The sequence below is a fragment of the Eriocheir sinensis genome, chromosome 25 (assembly GCF_024679095.1).
Source record: "Eriocheir sinensis breed Jianghai 21 chromosome 25, ASM2467909v1, whole genome shotgun sequence".
NCBI classification, from domain to species: domain Eukaryota; kingdom Metazoa; phylum Arthropoda; class Malacostraca; order Decapoda; family Varunidae; genus Eriocheir; species Eriocheir sinensis.
In genome coordinates, this window is record NC_066533.1 from 12,524,512 (window position 1) to 12,547,545 (window position 23,034).

Genomic DNA, 23,034 nt, shown 5'->3' on the forward strand with positions numbered 1-23,034 from the left:
TTCTTACATTTCCCGTTTCTTAAATACTACTAGTAAGCTATGAGAAAAATATCTGATTTCTAAATAATAGCGAAAGACTTGTAAGAAAAATTATTTGGACGTACGCAGCATGCATATTTTTGGGGGTAGTTCCACGAGGGCCACCAGATGGCAGGTCAAGCTCAGTGAAGGACCGAATCATCTTGGTTCGAGTCCCGGACTGGGCAGTCGACGCACAGTCCACCCAGTTGGAGAAATATGGGGAAAGTAAACTGTGGTAGCCCGGATGTCACACTGGCCCTGTGTCCCGGGGTGATGGGTCATTTCCCGCAACGGGCTCAAAAGCCATTGTGACGTAGTTGAGCACCGAGGCCACGCGCGGCTCTAGCATATGCCCCCAACTTAACGTTTACCCATGATGGCCCCATCCCCACCATGCTCACCCTTTACCGGCACCTCGTTCATGGTAAAGAGCTGCCAGTTGGGTCTGTCCACGAAGTCGGTGCTGGCGAAGGCGTCGCGTAACATCTTGTAGTCGTGGAGGAACACTATGACCTGACTCCCCATCCGCCAGCTGTCCCGAGCGATCCGACGGACAAAAAGAAGAGGTCAGCCCGCATCCCATAACGCTAAGATGAAATAAGGATACTGTTTTAAGAGGGAAAGAAAACGCGTATCTTTTATCGCGAGTAAGAGGGAAGGAAAAGAGAAAGAGATAAAGAAAAGAGATCATTTGGCATCCCTTATCGAGAATGTATAGAGTACGTTGCCGTTACCTCGAGTTAGAGGGAAATGAAATGAGAGTCGAATTTAAAAGAAGGCTATTAGCATAATTATATGCCCTTTCTCGCGGGTATAGGGCAAGTTGAATGATTTTCGGATACTGCTAAAATGTGTGATGAAAATAGATCTGAAAAAAATTATCATCAATAAAATGTTAATAAGCAAAGTAAGAGCCAGATAGAAGTATAACTCCTCTTCAAAGATTGCTCCCTCCCTAATGGGGGGAGCACGGGCCTTTGTCAATGGCGGCCCGTAGCAGGGTGCCGACAGATCGACTCTATCGGCTGACGTTAGCCGAGCCGACAAAGTCTGTCTGTCGACGAGGACTGGCGTGTTTCTGCAACTAAGCTCGGAGAGGGAATGTTCATGGGCGAGCGTGGCATAACACTACACATATCCGTCAAACCATCAGAAAACAACACTGGGAGCCGTACGTGTATATGTTTCCATGCTGCTTGTGTAAGTCTTGCAGATGCTCTTCAAGGGACTTCTTGAAGGATAGAGGCACCCAACCGACCAGGGGCAGACCCCAGCGTCCTGTAGAAGGGGCAGCAGTTTGACTTGGATACTAGTTATTTTTATACTACTTTTCTTACTACGATACTATATTTTTCTTTCTTAGCATATGTATATATAGTCTTACCTACCTAGATCTTTTTTTTTTTCTTCGTAATAAACAATGATTGGGAGAAATATAAAGAGTAATGAAAAGTATAGTCACATCAACAATTAGGCAAGGAAAACGAAGTATAAAAGTGCCTGTCTTGGATCACTTAACGAATACTCTCTCTCTCTCTCTCTCTCTCTCTCTCTCTCTCTCTCTCTCTCTCTCTCTCTCACCTGGTGGTAAGTCGCTGGGTTTCTTCAGCACCTGCCACAGGAGGAAGAGTAGCGCCACGGTCAGGGCCACCTCCAACCACATGTCTGCCTGGAGGAGGCGACGAAGGGAGGGAGAGGGAGTCAGGGTTGTCCTTGGGTGTCTTAGCGTGTGGCGCGAAGCAGCTAATTATGTGACTGGTGTGGGGGTGGGTGGGACCTTGGGTTGGGGTTTATCAGTACGTGTCTGTTATACATGCTTTAGTCATCCACATCTTGTTAGTAAATTATGCTGACACAAACAGGGCAAGGTCTGAAACATGCTTTGCCAAATTGTCATCCTTATCCGACGGTTTGTTGAGAAGTTATTCCCGAAACATGATATATCACGGCCTCTGAAAGCCATAGTGGTGGTGATTTATCATTTTATCACGTCTAACCGTGTCTGGACGAGAGAGTGTTGGTAGTGCAAGGGCATGTTTTGTACTATTTCGTGTTTAGCTTTGTCGGCCACCCTCAGACAATGTAAACATAAAAACCTATACATTTAAGAATAATCTGACATTAAGAAAGCTGTGCATGAACTATAACAGAATACAAGTTTAAAAGGAGATAAAAGAAACATATGGCATGAAACCAATATTAATTAAAACCACAGGCAACTCTACCTATGATCACGGCAAAGTATAGGCATTCTTAATTAAGATAACGATAAATAAATAGAAGTATTACTATAAATAATGCTTCAACTTACCACTTACTAATGTAGCTTTCGTAGGACAGAACCCGCACCACCAACACCTTCCTTCTTGACCCACCACTCTCAAAGTCAAGACTAACCGTATCACTTGAGATAATGGACACACACGCAGCACTGCCTGCCACCCCCCCACCCCCCTTCTCTCTCTCTCTCTCTCTCTCTCTCTCTCTCTCTCTCTCTCTCTCTCTCTCTCTCTCTCTCTCTCTCTCTCTCTCTCTCAAAGCTTGTTGCATTGGATTGTCTCATATTTTCAGAGCTTACCAAACTCGAGGTTATAGAAGGTTACACAAATATATCTCCAACGAAATACAAGAAAAATAAATCATATGCATATAAAGGGAAAGATGCTGTCTCATGAAACAGTTGCACAATTCCATATCTGTTCATATGCAGTAACATGATGACCACGATTAGAAATGTTGAATCATCATGAGACGTGTGTGGGGGGGGGGGGGGAGTGGGGGAGCACAGAGTTGGCTGGAGTTACAGCTTTTTAAGGGGGTACGCGACACCTCGGGGGGGGGGGTCAAAAATATCATTTTGCAAAACTGGGTTAAAAACGTTCATATATCAACTAGAAATAATCCCCGAGCAATGTTTTCCTCGTAGCGCAGATTTTAAATGTCTGGCGCGGGTTTAAATGGACAGAGTTAAAGGTTAAATTTTGTGTTTTTTTAATCGCAGAAAATCTGAAATCAATCAGATTTACGTGAAAAGTGAAGGGAATGTTGATTGTACAAGTAGGTAGGGACTTATGACTAGATATTGTTGATAGAGAAAAGGAGATAGGAGTATTAAGAGGAAAAAGTGCAAAAAAACACGATTTTACGCGATGTTCGACGAACAAAATAAAAGAAATACCATTATGCCTTTCTATATGGGAAACTTTCAGAATATTTTCCATAGGGCTCTAGGCATACCTAAAGACTATTCACAGCCAAAACATTTAAGTGATTGGTTTTGTATTAATGGTGCTGTGTAGTTTTAAGTGTCGCTACACGTATACGCAGGTATTCACATAAGTATACATACATATTGTTTTGGCTTATACAAAATGTAGGCAACATAGATGCCTACTTACCTGCAAAGTTTCATCACAATACCCCAGATAGTTTAGTTAGATGACCTCAGGTGTCCCGTACCCCCTTAAGTGGGAGAATATGCACTATTAAACTTATCCTTCATTATGTACGTACATTTGTGCTTACTTTACAGTTACATATATAGACCAGTTCAATTTAGAACATCCCCAGGAATACAATGCTATAAAATGAATAGCCTTTGTTTTTTTCAATATCAGTCAGTATAGTGTCAGGAAATCGGGTAGGAGTGAAGTGTGTGAAATAATCGGTTGTGGGTCTTAAACTCCGTGGTGTGTCATTTTTTTTAATATGATGCTTAACGTCTTGATTAATTACTCTTAAAGTAAATCAATTAAGTAACGTAAAGATAAGAACACTTATAATGAGAACAAGTGTTGTTAATAACACAAAAACTGTGCTAGATCGGCGTCGCATGAACCTCCAACACAACCCCAACGATTTATATTATGCAACTATAGGGGTCTAAAATGGAAAATGCTGAAAATAAATATGGCGCCACTATAAACACTTGCCTGCGCCACAACAGGCAGGGGCCGACCATCAGGCCCTACTATGAAGGCCTACCGGCGCCGCAGGCCAAGAGGTAAAAAAAAAAAAAAAAAAAAAAGCTGACTTTGTTTATAATGCCATGTTGTAGGGTTCATCAGGGCTAACAAATGTTATAATACAATGTCATGTCTACAATGCATGGGTAAGCCAGGAAAACAACTTGAAGAAAACAACAATGGACAATCTGTTGATCGGCGTCCGCGACCGGGGAAAGTGCTGCGTGCAGGACCTCCCGTCTGCGACGCCGATAAAAAATGGGTCGCCCAAGCATACGTTTGACAGGCTTTCGTAGAAGCCCTGTAGGCATTTCCAGGGGTAATTTTATGATTGATTGATTGATTGATTGATAGTTTATTATTCTGGTAAACAACAAGGGAGAAGGGAGGAACATGCCATCCCAACCCCCAGGCAGGGCAATGTGATTATACAACTAGTAATACAGGTGTAGATAGCACCATGAAACTAAAAAGATACAATGGTAGGAATGAATCCACAACAAGGAAGGGGGGCGGTACATGCCGGCCTCCCCCTATAGACAATAAGAAAATAAAATGTGGGGACGGAGAAATACATTGCCCAAGCACTAGATGGGAATGAATACAGAGATAAGAGTAAATAGTCCTTAAAGTAGAATACTGCAAAAATCACAGCCTTGTATTGCATGGCAGTATGATAGGCTGCTACACTGCATCACCACCTTGGTGCAAACTGAGGGTGTTCTTTGAGGATAGCAGGGAGGACATCATGGTTCAGGAGCCAACAAATCGTTTGGGGCAGGTCAAGGCAGTCCCGTGGTTTAAACTTAGCAATGAGAGGGCATTCCATGACATAGTGTTGCAGCGTGTGGCCCCTCGGCCTGGCACAGAGCGTGCAGCAGACACCGGGCTCAGGGGAGTTAGTAACCTTTCAGCAGTAGTACCTATAGCCTAAGGCGTATTGCTTCCACATCCTGAGGGGCACTGTGTCGCCCATAGGGGTAGGCTAAACACAGTGCTGGGAGACACTAACATAGTGGAGGCTGCTGGTGCTGCCAGTGTCACAGCAGTGTCTGAGTTGGGTAGCAATGCTATCACGGAAATAATGCCTAATTCTATTCTTAACATAGCTAAGCGTACAGTCAGTGCCAGGGTCCACTGTGTCATCCTGAAGGGCTTGGCGAGCAAGGCAGTCCGCCTTCTCATTGAGCTGGATGCCCACATGGGAGGGCACCCAGGTGAAGTGGACCGTGGCACCTGCGGCCTCAAGGGCACGGACGGCAGTCAGGCACTTAGTAACAAGATCACAGTCTGTAGGGGAGAAGAACACAAGTTCATGTAATGCAGCCTGGCTATCGACAAACAAGTATACATTTTTGTGCAAAGCCGCTACACTTTGCAGAGCCTCAAGGATGGCATACAGCTCAGCCCGGGTCGAGGACAGGTACCCCGGCAGCCGCCTGGTATCCTCAAAGTCAATGTACTGGATGGGGGAAGCATAATCCCGGATGAACACGCCACAGGCCCACAGCCTGACCTGCTGCCATCAACTGAGCCATCAGCCCATCACACTACACATGTACAGCCCGAACACGGGGGTACTTGGACAGTTTGACCATGAAGTGATCCTGGAGGACATGGGGAAGCCAATCACGTTTAGGGAAAGGTAGTTTTTCAATGTCTACACTGACACGGGAGGGAGACCAGGCAGGTTGGGCTGGGGAGTAAATTAGTTTTAAGCACGCCGCTAACACACCCGTCTCTGCTAACAAGAGGTAATTTTTTCTAATATAAGGAGTAACAGGAGCCCTGGAGTCGTGGTGCAGAGTTAACAGTGCCTGTTGAAGGGGCACTGCACCAGCACGAAGCAACCGGCTGACGGTGCGACAAGTAATTTCCCAGATTCTGTCCACAACACTAGGCAGATTCAGTTCTGCCTTCATGACCTCAAGTTTTGCAGTTCTGGGGCAGCCCAGAATGAGGCGCATGGCTTCATTTTGAAAAAGTTCCAAGGGGTGAAGCTGTGCCGCACTAAACTGAACCAAAACGGGGGCAGCATAATCAATGAGGGACCTGATGACAGGAAGGTAAAACATCCTGAGGACAGGGATGCCAACTCCAAGGCCCCTGTTAGCCAAAACCTTAACGAGGAGCTAACCTAGGCAGGCAGATGTCCTCTTGTCTTGAATATGACTGATGCCCTGCCGCGGTAGTAGGTTAACCATTCTTCTGTACCATGAACGTGAAAGAAACACTTATTATAACCCGATTAATCTCCTTTTTGGACTTTGTAAGGCGAAAGCGAAAAGCTATGATGATTAAAGAAGAAATGGGCATCCTTTATCGTGAAAGAAAAAGAAGAGTTGTCGTATGGTGCTTAGCCTACTGTAGTTTAGATGAAAATATGTATTACTGGCAGGAAGGGGAGGGGGAAGAAGGGAGAAGTAATACAAGCTTGATACACAATGACTTTGACTGGCTGACGTTAATACATATAATACCTTTTTGGAGTAACCTTTTCTGTCCTTTTCTCAGTTTCCACTATTACACTTTTCTTTCTACTCCCCACCTTTTTTTTACAGCACAGAGAGCAACTCAAGGGCAACAAAAAGAAAAATGTAAAAAAGAAAAAGCCCGCTAACTGTTGATCTCATATAGCGATAAGTATAGAGTGGCCAGCAGAGTTTATTTTCTCCCAACACTGTGCCAAGAATATTCTAATGTGAATGGCACCGTAGTGGAAGTGTTGAGTGTTGCGGTGACGGTAATAGGCAGAGAGGAGTGGCCTAGGAGATTAAGGGCCAGACAGTCCAGTGCATCAAGTTTGTAAGCTCCCCAACCAAATACAAAACACGACGAAAATTCCTTGTGTGTATTAGTGTTTGGCGCTGATATATATATAAAAAAAAGGAAATTTTAGGAAACCACACAGGAAATCTCTTTAGTATCTGGTGTTGAGTAGAATTAACGGATCACTGTGGAGAATATAGTTTGGTTTGGGCGCTTTCAATGGCTCTGTGAATTGGACTGTCGAACTGGGACTGGCCCTAAAGGAGGACAACGGGGCGATCTGCACGGTGTTGGGGATGGAGGCAAAAAAGGAAACGGAGAGAAGAATGGTAAAGCTGGCAAAAGTGTTCCTCGCGCAGTGCTGGGAAGAAAGGGCACAAATAAGTGAAACTAAGTGACTTTATTTCCGTTAAGAAAGCTATATACGTAATACTGAAAAGGAAAGTGTCTAAATAAGAAGAAAAGAGGAACGCTCGAGAAGAGGAGGACGCGATACAAAGCGTTACATGTCAAAAGAAGAAGTATTAAGTAGTCGAAGTGTTTGAGCAGTGAAAATTGAGTGAAAAGTGTAATAGTGGAAAATAGCAAAAGCGCATGGAAAGTAAATCAGGGAAAGAATAAAGACAAGAAAACACATAAGTTACAACAATAAATATTTCAATTCATAAGTTCAGGATGAAGTGTTTAAGAAAGTGATGTACGTAATACTGAAAAGGAAAGTGTGAATAGGTGAATAAGAAGAAAAGAGGAACGAGAGGAGGAGGACCTAAGAAGCGATACAAAGAAGAAGAAGAAGCAGTCGAAGTTGGCCCATAAAGCCATAAGGCCATAACTGTAGTGCCGCTCCCAGCCGGTTCCCAGTGACGGTACAAAAGTACCATTTTGATACTTTTTGTCGGTAGCGGTACATTTTTACGACATTAAGCTAAAGTGGTACGAAATTATCATTGAGGAAAAATTTTATACTCTTTTACCAATTTAGTGAGAAAAATGATACATTTTCGTCTCACCAATGCATCCAGGGAAATGTGAAAAATGAGATGTGATAATGACCAAAAGTAGGAAATCAATAATATTTTACTTATTGTTTTAATTGCTTAAAGAGGAGATACGGTATTTTAAGCTCAAGTAACTGACTACTCTTTTTTTTTTTTTTCTTGTTAGGGAGCAGTGATTAGCGGGGTTTTTTTGTTTGTTATTTTTGAGCTGCTCTCTCGTTTATTAAAAAAATAAAACGGTTTTATTTAGGAAGGAGCTGGATAGCATTGTGATATGGCAGATAATATTGGGGCACTTTCATATATCATTGTCATCATGATGGACAACATTCACTATACAATGAATTATACATAGAATGGGATCTTTCCGGTTATACGAACTATCGATTTTTTGGGTATTTTTACATTTTTTCAATGTATTTTTTTCCGTAGAATCCTAAAATGACAATTTTTTTTTGGAGAAACCAATAGGTAAAAAGTTATTCAACTTTAAAGTTATTTATTCCCTATGTAATACTGAAGAAATGCTAACTTTCATTTTTCCTCTCTTTCAGGTCAAAAATCACGTTATTTAGGTTAATATGAATACTAAATACAATCTAAATATCAATAAACTAAACTAACCTAACCCAACCTAACCTAACCTAACCTAACCTAACCTAACCTAACCTAACCTAACCTAACCTAACCTAGCATTTCTTCAGTAATGCATAGGAAATAAATAACTTTAAAGCTGAATAACTTTTTATCTATCCATTTCTCCAAAAAACCAATGTTATTTTCGGATTCTACGTAAAAAAATACATTGGAAAAATGCAAAAAAAAATAAAAAGTCGATAGTTCGTATAACCGGAAAGACCCATAGAAGGACATAAGATCGTTAATTTATCAAAAGCATAGATATTATTTTGTAAGATAGTGTTACGGCTGCCTGAGGTTCCCGCCAGGAAGTGACGTCACCGAGCGGGAAGGCCTGTGATTGGGGCGCGCACGAGGGCCTTGGGGGACGCCGGCGGGCAGTTGGGCCACCCCTACCAGCCAGCCACAGAAGCGCCCCAATCTTGGAAGAGAAAGCACATCTGTACACACTAAGATGGAGCCTCCCAAAATCACCCATGAACTGGCTCTCTACCTCGTGTTGGGAGTGGCAGGCATTATAATTTTAGGCCTTGTAACAGCTGTTATCGTGCTGGCCACTTGGCAAGGGCACAACTCGTGTGACCCATCCATCGAGAAGATTCCCTACTACGCGATGGAAGGAAACACCACCGCCTTGCCTGATGAGGAGAAAATGAGGATGCAAGAACAAATGCTGAAATCCGTGCTGAGATGCGAGCCCATGATTGTACCGGTGTCGGCTGAGGAGGAGCTGGACGTGCATGACAGTTTGCGGGACGAGACGCTGACGACGCGGGTACCCGTACAGCGGTGCCCGGCCGAAGGACTCTGCTACGGTGCGACCAGATGCCGCCCTAGGAATTCCACCTCCACAGACGTCTACCTCCGTTACCTAAGAGGGAATTCAAAGCACATTGCAGAGATAAAAATGAGGAAGGATCTCGAATGTTTGTGTCAGTAGTTTTTGGAGTTATGTTAATTTAAACTTCATCTCCGTCACACATATACATATAACTTGTATAAAAAAAACATACATATAACTTGTATAAAAAAAGTTTATTCGTTATGTCAATTTATCCATGATAAAATTTGTTGAATGCCTGAGGTTAGTGAAGCGTAGGATTTTATAATATTTATACCGTTCCGCTTGATTGATGATTGATTGTTTATTGTTGCAAGTAAACAACAAAGGAGCAGGGAGGAGCATGCCATTCTGTGGCTCCTTGATGAATTTGTACATAATGTGAAAATAAAAATTGTTATACTTTTATATTTACGGTGTTTGCTTGTGTCCTTGAGTTTTGACTCACTATATAGTGAAGAAGTTTGATTTTCTTTCTCCTTACCGCGTCAACTTGTAGTGGTAGCATAGCCGGCTTTTTTTTTTATCAGCCGCTGTGTTCAGTGATCCCACAGCCTAACTAGCCCCCTAAAACACTACGAAAGAAGAAAGAAGCCTTTGTGTTCCAGAGGCCTTGGCTACGCCCACTCAGGACACGTCAGATTTACGTCCTGTATGTACCCCTGCAGGCCCTGGGCTTGGCTAACTGGCTTGCGGTGTTTGTGTTGTGCCAGTCATCAGCTGATCCGCGAACATGGCGACGCTACACCTCGGACAGCGGCTCATGTCTCGTAAATTAGAGCGCCTCACCCTGGAGGACGTGGACCTGAGTGACACAGTGGACTCCGTGAGGCAGAAGGTAGCCGCCCAGACCAACACCTCGCCGGAGAAAATAGGTAATTGATGTGGGATTCTTATAATATCCAAGGGCTCTGTTTACCTCTGTCACATGGGGTTAGTATTATAAGACTTTCGCTTCTCACATCAGCTATTTCTAAAGGTCAAAGAGAGGGTCAGTCGGATTCTAATGAGTGTTTCCTCAGGTTCCCGGTACAGAGGAAGGGTCAAACTACCACCAGGGTCATAAAACTACTGGAAATGCTCACAACTCCTACGAAAGCCTTGTTAAATAGGTGTTCTTGGGCCACGAAATGTCTTATAATACAACCCTTTTAAAGAATGGGTCGTATTTTAAAACATTTCGTCATTTGAGGGTTTCATAGGAGTTTGGGGCATTTCCAGGGGTAGTTTTATGACCCTGGTGGTAATATGACCCTTCTTCTGTAGCATGAACCTAAAAAAACTCATCAGAACCCAATTTGTCTCATAAACTAACATCTCCTTATCTAACTTAATTCATGATCACTAAAATAGTAACATATGGCTGCTAAATCAATTATTGAAATATATTCCCAAGGCTCCACTTAAAAGACTCATCCTCGTGCTCTCCATCCCCCTAATGAAAGAGTTAGTACATAAGTTCTATGCTTTCAGCCCCCTGCCTTGTATGGGATAAGAAAATAATAGAAGAAATGTATGAAGTAGTTGGCCATCAGATTTATCCTTTTTTCGGTAAAGATTCGTTTTAGGTCCGTGCCAGTATCTCATAATCTACTTTATGAAACATCACTATCTCTTCATATATCTTTTCTACAAACCTTAAACAGTCATGGAAACGCTTTGAAAATCCAATTCAAGGACTTTTTTTTTTACTCTTGAAAATAGGGGATAATGTTTACGAAAGCGCGTTGCCTCCTCTGGCGGCGGCCGCGGTGACGCTGCAGCCGCCACAGCCGTGAAATAGCTCGCAGAGGGTTTAGGGTCAGGGAGCATATTTAAACTACTCCAACCGAACTTTACGACCTACTAAAGGGGGGGCTGCGCCCCCCTTGACCCCCCCCACATGTATACGTGACTTATTTCAGCGAGGACGTATTTCTCGCAACACTGGCTGCAGCGTCGCCGCGGCAGCCGCCAGAGGAGGCGACGCGCTTTCGTAAACATTATCCCCTATTTTCAAGAGTAAAAAAAAAGTCCTTGAATTGGATTTTCAGTGTTTCCATGACTGTTGAAGGTTTATAGAAAAGATATATGAAGAGATAGTGATGTTTCATAAAGTAGGTAATGAGATACTGGCACAGACCTAAAACAAATCTTAACCCTTTTTTCTTCTTTATTTGGACCTTGATTCCTTTCTTTTACCATAAACAAAACTTTAAAAATAAACAAAGTGCAGCAATGTTTTTTCTAGTATAATTAATCCAACTACACTATTAACTGAAAGCCATTAAAAGTAACAGCTGGTACGGCCTTGTTTCCAGAGCTGGTGCACTGTGGGGTTGTTCTAAAGGGCTCGGATTCCCTGAGCGATGCAGGGATCACCTCGGGCGCCATGATCCACTGCCTTCCAAAGCCTGGTAAGTATGTGGGACAAATATCATATGCATATAAAGGGAAAGATGCTGTCTCATGAAACGATTGCATGATTCCATATCTGTGCTTATGCAGTAACATGATGACCACGATAAGAAATGTTAAATCGTCATGAGACGTGTGTGTGTGTGTCTGGATTGGATCATTATTATTATTGAGTTGCAAAGAAGTCAGAGAGGCATCCAGTCTTCCCTGTGGGATATTTCTGTCAGTTTGTATTCAGCATTTCAAAGAGCCTGCCAAGTTCTACCCCATTTTATTTCCTTATATTCTATTGTTTTCTCATCATCTCTCCTTCAGTATTATCAGGAATTCCTTATAGCTACTCATTTTACTTATATGTATTTTCTTTTAATACTCATTTTTTCACCCCCAGAGGAGTTCATCCCGACAGCTGTCCCGCTCAGTCTGCCGGAAGTTCAAACTCTACTTGTGTCTCTGAGGAATGTCACATCACGCCCAAATTTCCGAGATTTTGTCCAGGTGAGCCAAAAATAGAGTTCTCAGGTGCAAGAGGGAAAAAAAAAGTTGCATTCTATATTGGGGAAATATTTTAAATTATTCTGTTTAGTTTAATTTTTATTTTCGCTCACTAATCTTGCTTCAGGAAATGGGACGATAAAGATGATTTCCTTCTTCATGTTTTAGGAAACAGGATAACTTGATGCTGATTTCTTGTTGCTTCAAGATATGACAATGACTTCTTTCTTGCTTTAGGAAATAAAATAACTTTGTTTTTGCTTGCCTAAGAAGAATTAATGTGTTTTCTTTCTTGTCTCGAGAAATGAATAACTTGGTTTCTTTGCTTTGGGAACTGGAATAACTTAATGTCTTTATTCTGGCTTCAGTGACTAGATTTCTTTCATTCAATTTTTTTTTTTTTTTTTTTTTTTTTTACAGCAAAGGAGACAATCAAGGGCTTACAAAAAAAAAAAAAAAAATAATGTAAAAAAAAGCCTGCTGCTTACTGCCCCTAAAAATTTATTCATTCCTTTTTTTGCATTTTTAAGCAAGTACTCACTGAGACCCACTACAACATTACCATGTATTCAACTCCTACTGGAACTCTTTCTTTCTCCCTACAGAAGCTGCGCAGGCCAGACATGGTGGAAAAAATTCTAAACCAGTGCCCGATTGTAAGGCACGACCCGGCAGCCCTGGCCATGCTGCAAGACCCTGAGCTGTTCCTGGGCCTCACCAACCCGGACAACCTCACCAGGCAAGGCACCATGTGTATGAGGATAGGTTCTTCTTCATCAGCTTCTCCTTTTCTTCCATTCTTTATTTTTTATCCTTTTTTGGCATTATTTCCTCTTCTACCTCCTCTTCTTTCCCTTCTCTTTTCATTCTTTGCCCTGCTCCATTTTATCTTTTCCTTTTTCCCTTTGTTCCAGTCTTTCATTCTTTATTGTTCTTCATTTTTTTGCATTTATTTCCTCCTTTTCTTTTTCTTTCCCTTTTGTTTTTCCTTCTTTGCCCTGTTCCATGTTACCTTTCATCAATCTGTTCTTGTAGTTCTTTCTTGTATAATAATGTTCCTGTTTTTTCATTGCTCCATTTTGCATTCATTCATTGAAATTAAAAATAAATCTCGTAAAATAGTAATTGGACTTATCTACAGTCCGCCAGGGCAGACTCTTGATATTGACCACGCATTAAGTGAATTATTATTAGAAACAAGTAGCAGTTGCAAGGCAGTAATTGTTGGGGATTTTAACTTGCCAGTGAAAAGATGGGGTGAACTGTTGAACTGTCATACGGGGCTTGACCTGTACACAAATTTACTAGAAAGTGATTTACATCAACACGTTCAAGAACCGACTCGGGAAAATAATATACTTGACCTTATCTTTTCAACGACAGCTGATCTAGTTGACAAAGTAAATGTTGGTCCAATTTTTAGTTCTAGCGATCACCGAACAATCACATTCAGCATCAATATGAAAGAAAGTAAAGTAACTCCTAGTAAAGAAAAGGTGCCTGATTCTCAGAGAGCATATTTCGTAAGACTCCGATCAATTCTAAATAATTCTGACTGGACTAAAATCTCGGTGGAAACAGATATTGATAAATCTTGGGGGGCCTTCACCACAATATTGAACAATGCCATAAGCATATGCGTACCCTATCGTAACAGACGTTCAGCTTTTAAGAAGAAACCCAAATGGTGGAATAACGAAATTCAAAATTGCATATCTCTTAAAAAACGCGTATACAGTAGATACATATCAACTCAGAGTGAGGCTGACAAACTAGAGTTGGACAGAATTCGCCGCGAAACCAAGAAATTAATAAAAAGAAGCAAGAAAAATCTTGAAGAATATACAGCGGAAACGAGTAAATCTATTCCTAAATTTTTTTTTAGCTATGTAAATAATAAAAAGTCACTCACTTGTGGTATCGGACCGCTTGCTAATGATAATGGTAACCCCACGAATGATGAAAATGAAATGGCTACAATCCTAAATAACTTTTTCGCATCCGTATTTACCGACGAAGATTGTTTATCACCTCAACCACCGGAGGTTAGAAGGACCGAAAAGATGTTAAGTGGTGTGCTCATCGTAGAAAGTGACATTTTACACACAATTGAAAAGATTAAAGTAAGCAAAGCTCCTGGTCCAGACAAAATTACTCCTCGGGTCTGAAAAGAAATCAAACATCAAATTTGTAAACCGCTCTGCATCATATTCAATAAATCTTTAACAGCTGGAAAAGTTCCGTCGGATTGGAAACTTGCAAATGTCACACCAGTTTTCAAAAAGGGGGACAAGTCTCATCCAGGAAACTATCGACCAATTTATCTGACATCGATTGTTTGTAAGTTAATGGAGACTATCATTCGCGACAATATGGTGAAATTCTTCGAAGAAAATAATATAATAAATAATTCGCAACATGGCTTCCGTAGTAAACGTTCGTGTTTGACTAACTTACTTGATTTTTTTCACTATATTTTTGAGGTGTTCGATGAAAGCAGATCAGTAGATATCATATATCTGGATTTTCAAAAGGCATTTGATAAAGTCCCCCACCAACGATTGCTCAGCAAACAACTGGCGCACGGTATCTCGGGTAACATTCACAATTGGCTTGCGGACTGGCTCTCTGAGCGGAAACAGAGAGTAGTTCTAAACGGTGTTACATCTAACTGGCTCGATGTCAAAAGCGGCGTACCTCAAGGATCAGTGCTTGGCCCCATGCTCTTTTTAATTTATGTTAATGATATCGATGATGGGCTCACTTGCAAAGTATCAAAATTTGCTGATGACACAAAAATTGCTTGTAAAGTAACTGCGACACTCGACGAAGAAGCTTTACAATCAGATCTAGATCGACTTGCACGTTGGGCCAATCAATGGCAAATGAAATTTAACGTTGACAAATGTAAAGTGTTGCACATCGGAAAAATAACAATCGCGTTCGGTACGTAATGAATGGCCAACAACTTTCTGCAGTAAGTAAAGAAAAGGATCTTGGAATCAGTGTATCAAGCGATTTAAAGCCCGGTCAGCATTGTTCAGAGGTAGTTAAAACTGCAAACAAATTGGTTGGCTTCATCGGATGAGTCTTTAATAATAAATCGGAAAAAGCAATATTAAAAATGTATAATTCATTGGTTCGACCCCGTCTAGAGTACTGTGTACAGTTTTGGTCTCCCTATTACAGAAAAGACAGAAAAGTTGGAACGGGTTCAACGAAGAGTAACAAAGATGATTCCTAGGTTGAGAAATTTATCATATGAACAAAGGCTTAAAGAAGTAAATTCATTCAGCCTATCAAAACGAAGAATGCAAGGCGATCTAATAGAAGTGTTTAAAATGTTTAAAGGATTCAGTGATATTAATGTGGAAGATTACTTTACAATTGATCGATCAAATAGAACAAGAAGAAATCACAATTTGAAGATAAGTGGTAAAAGATTCTCGTCGCATGAAGCTAAACACTTCTTCTTCAATCGAGTTGTTAATGTTTGGAACTCTCTACCCTGTGATGTCGTTGATAGTACAACAGTTTCGGCCTTCAAGAATAGATTAGACAAGTATTTTGAATCCAACCAGCAACTAAGATATTACTCATTGTCATAATAACGTTAAGTTCTTTCGAATACTGGTGTCCCTGTCCGCTTTTATCGCCCGGTTAGTGGTAGCAGTAATGGTAGTTCTTTCCTCTTTCCTACATAATTTCCATGCAGTTTTTCCATGTTGCATGGTTCTTTTTCCTTTCCTGCCAGCTTTGGCTGGAAGGATGGAGGGGTGGGGAGGAGCCTTCGCCTTTGCTGTCCTTCATCTTCCACCTTTGATTAGATAGTTAGTGTAGCTTGTCACAAACAGCCTCGGAAGGACCAGCAGGTCTGCTGTTATTTGTTCTTCCTTTGTGTTCCTTTGTGTATACAGGAAGGCTTTATTTTACATGTTTCCAGTTGTTTTGCCACCATGAATACAATAAAACAGAGAGAAACAGAGAATGAGTATAAACCAGAACAGAATCTAACTACTCCCTCTTCCCTTCTTTCCTTCCTCTAGGCTGGTAGAGTCCTGGCCAGGAGTAGGTCGCGTGGCGCAGTATATCACCTCCCTGTCCCCCAGCGAGGCAGCCTCCCCCCGCCGCTCCCACCATGTGTCCTACTCCATGGACGCACTCTCTGACGACGACCAGATGGAGGCAGACCAGGTACATGTGCACTCTGCTCTCACTAGTACTCCCTGTCGTGTGTGTTTGGGTCTCTGTTTCTGTTGAGTCTGTGGGTGTTTGTGTATGTGAAGAGGGAGTATAAGTTTGTGAGGTTTGATGTATTGATCGTGAATGTATTAGGGTTGTGATGAGGAAGGGTAGATTGAAGTGGTTTATGTATGTGGTGAGGATGGAGGAAGTTATTTAGATTAGGCGAAGGAGGTAGTAGATGAGGGAAAAGATGGTAGAGGTAGACCTGATAAGACATAATAAGGTGGTATATACAGAATGAGAGGTTCTTAAATAATTGGGCAGAAAGGAGAACCACTAGTAGGAGAGCAAGGCGGATAGTTTATTCTTTTGACTTGTGGCTGAGAATCCATTTTTTATGACATCTTATGTACTATGATCTTTCTTTTCATTCAGTCCGAAGACTCGACAGGGGGAGGTGGCAGTCGGGCGAGTGGCTCTGTGCCGTTCCAGCCCATCACACCCGCCCAGTTGGCAGCAGCTCTCGCCAGTGCCACAGGTTAGTGACTAGAGGGTTGCTGATGCCTCATGTGGGGGAGATGTACTATTATATTTTTCCTTGATTTTTTTATTTATTTTTTATTTTTTATTATCACTGCTTGTTTAATTTCACTGTATTAGATTTTGTGGTGTGGCTTTTGTCAATAGTTTTAGATTTTTTTCTGTTTAGAATGTTTTTCTTCCCTCATTATTGTCACACACCCATATTTTTAAGTATCAAGGACAGTCACCTAAACAGTTCACTCCATCCTTGAAAAAAAGAGTATTATGAACAAGCACTAAAAACAAAACAACACATTTACATTAGTAGAAAAGCCTTAAGGTCAGAAAGTTTACTTATACACTTCAGGAGAAACTGTTATGAATAGAACATATACACTTAAAAGGATATAAATGTGAACAATTCCACCGTAAAATCTGGTAAGTGTTGATGCCCCCAGGAGGTGTAGGTGGCAGCAGCAGCAGCGGGGGCAGCAACAATGGTGTGGTGTCCGGGCAGCCGACCAGTGCCCCGCGCAGCATCCCCACCACCCCCTCCATGGCCACCACCACTCCCTTCAACACTCCGGCCTTCTCCGTCGGCGCCCCCACCGCTCCTGGACCCATCACCCATGAGATGTTCAGCAACGCGCTCCAGAACGCCTTGGCTGCCTCGGCTAGCAGGGTGAGCAAAAGAAGAGTGAAGTAGAGTTATTGAATTCCAAGTGACAGATTAGAGTTTTACAATATTCTTCAAGAGTAGGGGAAGGTATTCAAGCTGTGCCAAGTAGATGCAAACCTATACCTATGAACATTGAGGGATCTGAATAAACCTGTCAGTAACGTTCAACCCCCGCACCCCTTCTAGTAATGAGATGGAGCACTGTTATTATAGGTTACTCTCCTACTGGCCCCTTATAGCCACAAAGGAGAGTGGCTAAAACAATTCACACAGATCATGGGACTAAATGGTTTGCACAATGTAAATTTTAAACATCAGCAATATAAACTTAGATATTGCAGGTATGCCCCTCTTGCAGTGGGTTCCTCAATTCACCTATAAATATTTCTCCTCCTCACTTCACTTCCATAGCCATCATCACCCTCTTCCTCCTCCCATTCATTCATTTTGTTTAGCAATCATCAACACCCCTCCTCACTTTAATCACTCCCATGGCTGGCATAACACTCCTCCTCCTCCTCCACCTTCTACAGGCGTCCGGACCCCCTTCCTCGTCCTCTTCGTCAGGTCCTCCCTCCACAGTCCAGATCCCCAACATGGAGGAATCCCTACAGCTCATGAGGGAGATGGGGATCCCTAACGACGACCTCAGCAGACAGGCGCTACAGGCCACCAACGGGGATGTACAGGCGGCTGTCAACCTTATATTTGCCCAATGGATGGCCGATGACTAGAGCCTGTTGATGGATGTCTAGGTGGGTGGGTTGGGTAGTGGTGCTTGTAGGAGGGTATATTCACCAATTTATATTGTTACAAACAGTATCCCTATCAAAACAAAAGCTACTCTAAAATTGAGCTGAGGTATAAAAAGGATTTGATAACTACTCTGTATTGTAGTAGCAGTTGTTTTTTTATAGCTCAGTCCAGTTTTTGTGTGATTCTTTTCTTGTTTTGAATATTGATGAGAAGGTTGGGCTCCAATTGGGGAGTGTACCCTCAACAAGTTCAAGGGAGTGAGTATGCAGATGTGTATGGCATTATTGATTCTGTGTTGCTGTCAGTAGGAATCTCCGCTCTCCTTCACTGTTCACATAGATAAGAAGTGTGTCTCGTTGGAATTACTGTGTCAGATTAGTGTTTTTTTTTTGTTACAGCAAAAGGAGACAAGCTAAAGACTAACAAAGTAGACACTATGTGAAAAGGCTGCTAAGAGTGAATGGTAACAAAAGAAGACTGCCTACATTTACAAGAGTCCTGTCAGCTTACATATGGCAGATCTTGAGAGCCAGTCATTTGCCAATAATAATAAAGATTGAAAAATGTACCAAATATTCTTGATTGCATACCAAGAGGGAGGAATCATGTAGTAACAGCTGTTGGTGATGTCCCAGGCAAATGGAACACAACATGGCCAGGAAAGAAGGAATGCAGAGGATCATACATACACCAATCCATGAACCAGTCATCTTTAATACACAGGTAACAACCATACATTATTTAGTCTTCTGCCAAAAATATACACAAATAAAATGCAAGTCCTGAGATGGGTGCTAACCTTGATTCACTCTAAAAGCTAATCTTGTAGTATTTTAGCTTTATTTACCATGTTGAAGAGCAGTACAGAACCTATCACTAAGTCACAGCCAAGAGCTTTGTCAGATATATTGTTTGGTGGGGTGCTTGTGCTTTCTGGATGGATGAAACAATGCAAAATATGTCTGGGTGTATCATGAATGAGCTAAGTGGAAATGATTTGTTTAATGAGGTGTGTGGTGAGATGATTCAATGAAAAAAGATGAACACATTGCTGCAGCACACATGAGCACTCGTGTTATGTCATCACCACTCCCTACTAAACCATAATTCCTGTAGAAGCACCCTTTGGAGAACACTAAAGCTCACAGGAGGAGGAAATAACCATCAATGTGTAACATAAATTCCCATTAAATTCAATTATCTGCATATCCTGCTTCTCTCTAATAGTTGTTTTCATTAAATATGATTCACATAATCAAAAACAGGACCAAGAACAAAATTCCACCTAATTCCCTTTCTGAGTGAAATACCATTACACAAGACACTTAAAACAGTCAAGAAAGGATGTTATGACAGCTGTATCAAATTATTTATGTGAGCAATACTATCCTTAGGTGAGAGCCACTTAGCAGAAGCCACTAAATTTAACATCTGAAATTTTCTCATGCTTATTGATGCCATACTACTGAATTGAATATAGATGTTTGAAGGTTTGTGAAGCAGAATGGTATTGGCATTGGGTTAAAATGTTGACATGTAAGTCTGTCCTTATTTCACCAGATAATTGATTACTGCAAGTTTAGTGTGGCACAAGGCAAGACTTTCCTTGGGTTTCTACATTAGTCTGGTGCCAGTACAGCAAATGGTGTTGAGTTCAGTGCAGGCCTAGACCAAGTGTGAGACAAACACACATGTACAGCACTATTAAGGCGAAGAAGTGAGATGCTGTGTGACAATCAGTTCCCCAGTCAGCGGCAACCTTTGGTGAATATTCAGTCCACTAATACTATTGAGAATCTGAAATAATCGTTTCATATGAGTTCCCTGTGAATTAAAGTGAGTGAGCCTCCAACCTGACAGTATCTCCTTGCTCATGTTCACAAGCTATGTAGTTACAGTTCTCTAGTTTTGCTCAGCCATCTTTAATACTACAAATAAGTATATTGTTTTCAGGGAATTGTAAGCACAGAACTAAATTGAATTTTGTTCTTTATAATCCTCATTACCAATGCATCCAGAGCTCTGTTCAATAATTTACATCCATATTTTGCAACACATGTAATACCTACATTTCAGACACAAGTTTTCTCCAAGGTAAATTTTAGCTCTAATCCAAATTAACAGGTAACTTACTTAGATATTATGCTCACTCAGTTTTTAGAGACTTTTCTGAGCACCAAACAAACAAGTGATATTTTCAAATCACTGTTGAAATGAACAAAGTTACATGGAATTAGTTGGTGGCCTGTTTGTTGGTGAACTCGACATCATAGTAACGCCTCTTGAGAGTCCGGTACTTCTTCAGCATGTACAGTGCCTCGATCTCCTTGATGACGTACTCGCCGCGTCCAATCATCTCCTCGATTACCTTGGGGTCAGTCTCATGCTTGTTCTTGAGGAAGGCCCTCTTGAGTCTCTCCCTGAAGTAATCATAGCCCATGGGGTACTCACGACCCATGTACAGCAGCTAGAGAAGAGAGACAGATAGGTGGGGTAGGCAGTGGGAGAGGGTTCCATGTTGCGACGTATGTTTGCTAATTAGTATTCACCACTTCAACCAGTACTTATTACAGGAATGAAACTACTCTGGAAGCCAAGGTGTGAAAATTATTCAAGTCAAAATAATGTTGGCATACATGCTTCATTTCCTCAATACTTATTGAATTTTTTTTTTTTTGGGGGGGGGGGGGATTGAATTTTCCAGTGATTTAATTGAAACGGTTTGTACAAACTGGTAAGCATAATTGTGTGTGTGTGTGTGTGTGTGTGTGAGGAAGAGAGGGATGAATGGTGAGTTTATTCAGAAATTTACCTTGGCTGTTGACTCAAACACTAAACTCTAGCCTTTACAAAAGAAAAAAAAAAACTTCCCACATGCATATGTTGCATATTTATTTCCATATGTATATATATATATATATATATATATATATATATATATATATATATATATATATATATATATATATATATATATATATGTCCTAAACCCTGGATCACTGATGAATATTTAACGTATAATACTCCGTAGGGTAAACCATGCTTTGTTACTTACGTTCTTGTACAGCTGGATCACTTGAGGTCGTAGAGACATGGCTATGGCTTAAGGTGAAGGATTTACCTGGGGAAACAGTAAACCATCAGCTCTTGCATAATCAAATATTTGTGTATACCTTGAATAACTTGCAGTGGTGTGCATTTCCTGTCAGATATAAGTAATCCCACCCCCAAATAGGTATTCACTATTTTGTAATAGGCTACCTACTTGATAACTTGTCAGAGAGAGAGAGAGAGATGAATGGAGCCGCAACGCATAGCTATTCTTACATAATATGGAAAGCGGAGCGTGATCGCGTGATTCCTGCTCAGTCATCAACCTTCATGCTCTTTCCAGTACGTGAGGTCACTGGGGACGTTATTGGCTTGTAATGGCGTTGCGTCTTGCCAGTTAGTTTAAAATTTGTAATAGCGTCACAATGTCATGATTGAATTCAGTCCCTGAGGAAAGTGTGTTCTTTGTCATCATTACGTACGTGGCATTAGGTGATATGTGGGGCCATAGTATAAAAACAGTGGTCAGTAGTGAGCAAGGTATTGAGTATGATCAGGGACATTGGTCAGTGCTGGAGTAAACCATAGAAGGCCTTGAGTAAACACGCTCCCTGAGGTCACTGGGGACGTGATTGTTTATGTAGTAACGCAATCAGCTGTTTGATTATAACTGGAATGTGGAACTTAACATGTATTGATCATGCATGGCTGTTCGGTGTTTGCTCTGTTTTACCTCCGTGTCACTTGATAGCTACGTCATTTATGTGAAGAATTATTAATTAAGATGGCTATAATAACGCGCATATTTTTCGTGTCCTACCTTACGAAATACTCATCTGTTCCCATAATGTCTTTTGTTAACCTTCAAATCTCTTAGAAAATGGTTACTTTGATATGAAATGCTGCAATGAATAGTTAGTAGAAAATAATAATAAAAAAATAGGGTATATGAAGGTAAATACAACATCGTTATATACCTGGGTGTCTGCTGATGTAGTATACCGTCGTGAAGTGAATGATACCGTGGTCTTCCTTTGTGTTTTGGGGTTGTCAATAAGGCGAGCGATGGCCTACATATTCTTATTGATTAGCTGTGACAGATGCATACGCTACCTGCTGCGTGCATAGGCGGACGTGACCCAGTTTGGCCACCTCGCAACGATTAAATACAACTGTTCTTGCCTCGAGACGCTATCTTTCCTGTCTCTGGCGAATAATCTTTTAATAAGACTGGGGATTACATTGCCAGAGTTTGGCCTAACACTGTTATTAAGAAAAATGTGAAGAAAGCCGTAGAAAACGTGTTAATATTTGGTGGACAAGAAAAAAAATCTGTAACGCACAGTATGTAAAAAAAAAAAATCAATATATATTTATTAATTATATGAATAGCAAGTTTGACATCAGACGCATATCCAATATTTGGTTTCCAAGAAAAAAATGAGCCGTTGAGATGATTTATATGCCTATCAGAGAACCACGTACTGATCAGCTGACAGGTTTACTAATAATAGTACAACACAGTAAAATAGCTTACCTGTGACTGTATAGCACCCCAAGATGGTATCAAGAGGGCAGGTGAATAACAGGACAGGAGCGGCGGAGTTTTCCTAGAACCTTGAATGACTGACCGAGAGGACGTACATACGACCTCCCCAGACGGTTGTCTAGGGAAGACTGATGATGACGTAGATTTTTCTCCCTAGGTTTAGGTAT

The 23,034-nt window shown here is 41.3% G+C and overlaps 3 protein-coding genes across 7 annotated transcripts in view; 1 reads left to right on the forward strand and 2 right to left on the reverse strand.

Moving 5' to 3' along the window:
* Positions 1 to 2,459, reverse strand: part of LOC127003389 (cytochrome P450 2L1-like) — a 7,305-nt gene extending 4,846 nt beyond the window's left edge. The window contains exons 1-4 of one of the 2 annotated variants that reach the window (XM_050869950.1): positions 2,333 to 2,459; positions 1,603 to 1,690; positions 1,197 to 1,299; positions 423 to 553 (exon numbers count right to left, since the gene is read on the reverse strand). In XM_050869950.1, coding sequence (XP_050725907.1) covers positions 423 to 553; positions 1,197 to 1,299; positions 1,603 to 1,684 — 316 coding nt within the window. In that variant the 5' untranslated portion in view covers positions 1,685 to 1,690; positions 2,333 to 2,459. Of the gene's footprint in view, positions 1 to 422; positions 554 to 1,196; positions 1,300 to 1,602; positions 1,691 to 2,332 lie in introns of those variants that run through there. The other variant, XM_050869951.1, reaches the window with a different exon arrangement.
* Positions 2,460 to 9,736: 7,277 nt separating this feature from the next.
* Positions 9,737 to 19,986, forward strand: LOC127003393 (ubiquitin-like protein 7). Of its 3 annotated transcripts, XM_050869968.1 has the most exons (9): positions 9,737 to 10,108; positions 11,534 to 11,629; positions 12,022 to 12,128; positions 12,731 to 12,864; positions 16,172 to 16,319; positions 16,746 to 16,848; positions 17,276 to 17,514; positions 18,045 to 18,266; positions 18,903 to 19,986. In XM_050869968.1, the coding sequence occupies exons 1-8, from the start codon at positions 9,967 to 9,969 to the stop codon at positions 18,243 to 18,245; spliced, it is 1,170 nt and encodes a 389-aa protein (XP_050725925.1). In that variant the 5' UTR covers positions 9,737 to 9,966; the 3' UTR covers positions 18,246 to 18,266; positions 18,903 to 19,986. The 3 variants fall into 3 exon arrangements, with proteins under 3 accessions (XP_050725925.1, XP_050725924.1, XP_050725926.1); XM_050869967.1 differs by lacking the exon at positions 18,903 to 19,986 and having other exon boundaries at positions 9,738 to 10,108; positions 18,045 to 18,840; XM_050869969.1 differs by lacking the exon at positions 18,903 to 19,986 and having other exon boundaries at positions 9,747 to 10,108; positions 17,291 to 17,514; positions 18,045 to 18,840.
* Positions 18,962 to 23,016, reverse strand: LOC127003396 (electron transfer flavoprotein regulatory factor 1-like). Of its 2 annotated transcripts, none has more exons than XM_050869980.1 (3): positions 22,856 to 23,016; positions 21,323 to 21,388; positions 18,962 to 20,734 (listed from the first exon to the last, which is right to left on the reverse strand). In XM_050869980.1, the coding sequence occupies exons 2-3, from the start codon at positions 21,359 to 21,361 to the stop codon at positions 20,501 to 20,503; spliced, it is 273 nt and encodes a 90-aa protein (XP_050725937.1). In that variant the 5' UTR covers positions 21,362 to 21,388; positions 22,856 to 23,016; the 3' UTR covers positions 18,962 to 20,500. The 2 variants fall into 2 exon arrangements, with proteins under 2 accessions (XP_050725937.1, XP_050725938.1); XM_050869981.1 differs by lacking the exon at positions 22,856 to 23,016 and adding an exon at positions 22,296 to 22,701.
* Between the last annotated feature and the right edge of the window lie 18 nt (positions 23,017 to 23,034).

Bases quoted from the DNA above. Each gene is read 5' to 3' on its own strand.
- LOC127003393 (XM_050869968.1), top strand. From the start codon at position 9,967: ATGGCGACGCTACACCTCGGACAGCGGCTCATGTCTCGTAAATTAGAG. The intron at 10,109-11,533 runs GTAATTGATGTG...CCTTGTTTCCAG, and splicing joins CACCTCGCCGGAGAAAATAG to AGCTGGTGCACTGTGGGGTT. The intron at 12,129-12,730 runs GTGAGCCAAAAA...TTCTCCCTACAG, and splicing joins ATTTCCGAGATTTTGTCCAG to AAGCTGCGCAGGCCAGACAT.
- LOC127003396 (XM_050869980.1), bottom strand. From the start codon at position 21,361: ATGTCTCTACGACCTCAAGTGATCCAGCTGTACAAGAAC. The intron at 20,735-21,322 runs GTAAGTAACAAA...TCTCTTCTCTAG, and splicing joins TGATCCAGCTGTACAAGAAC to CTGCTGTACATGGGTCGTGA.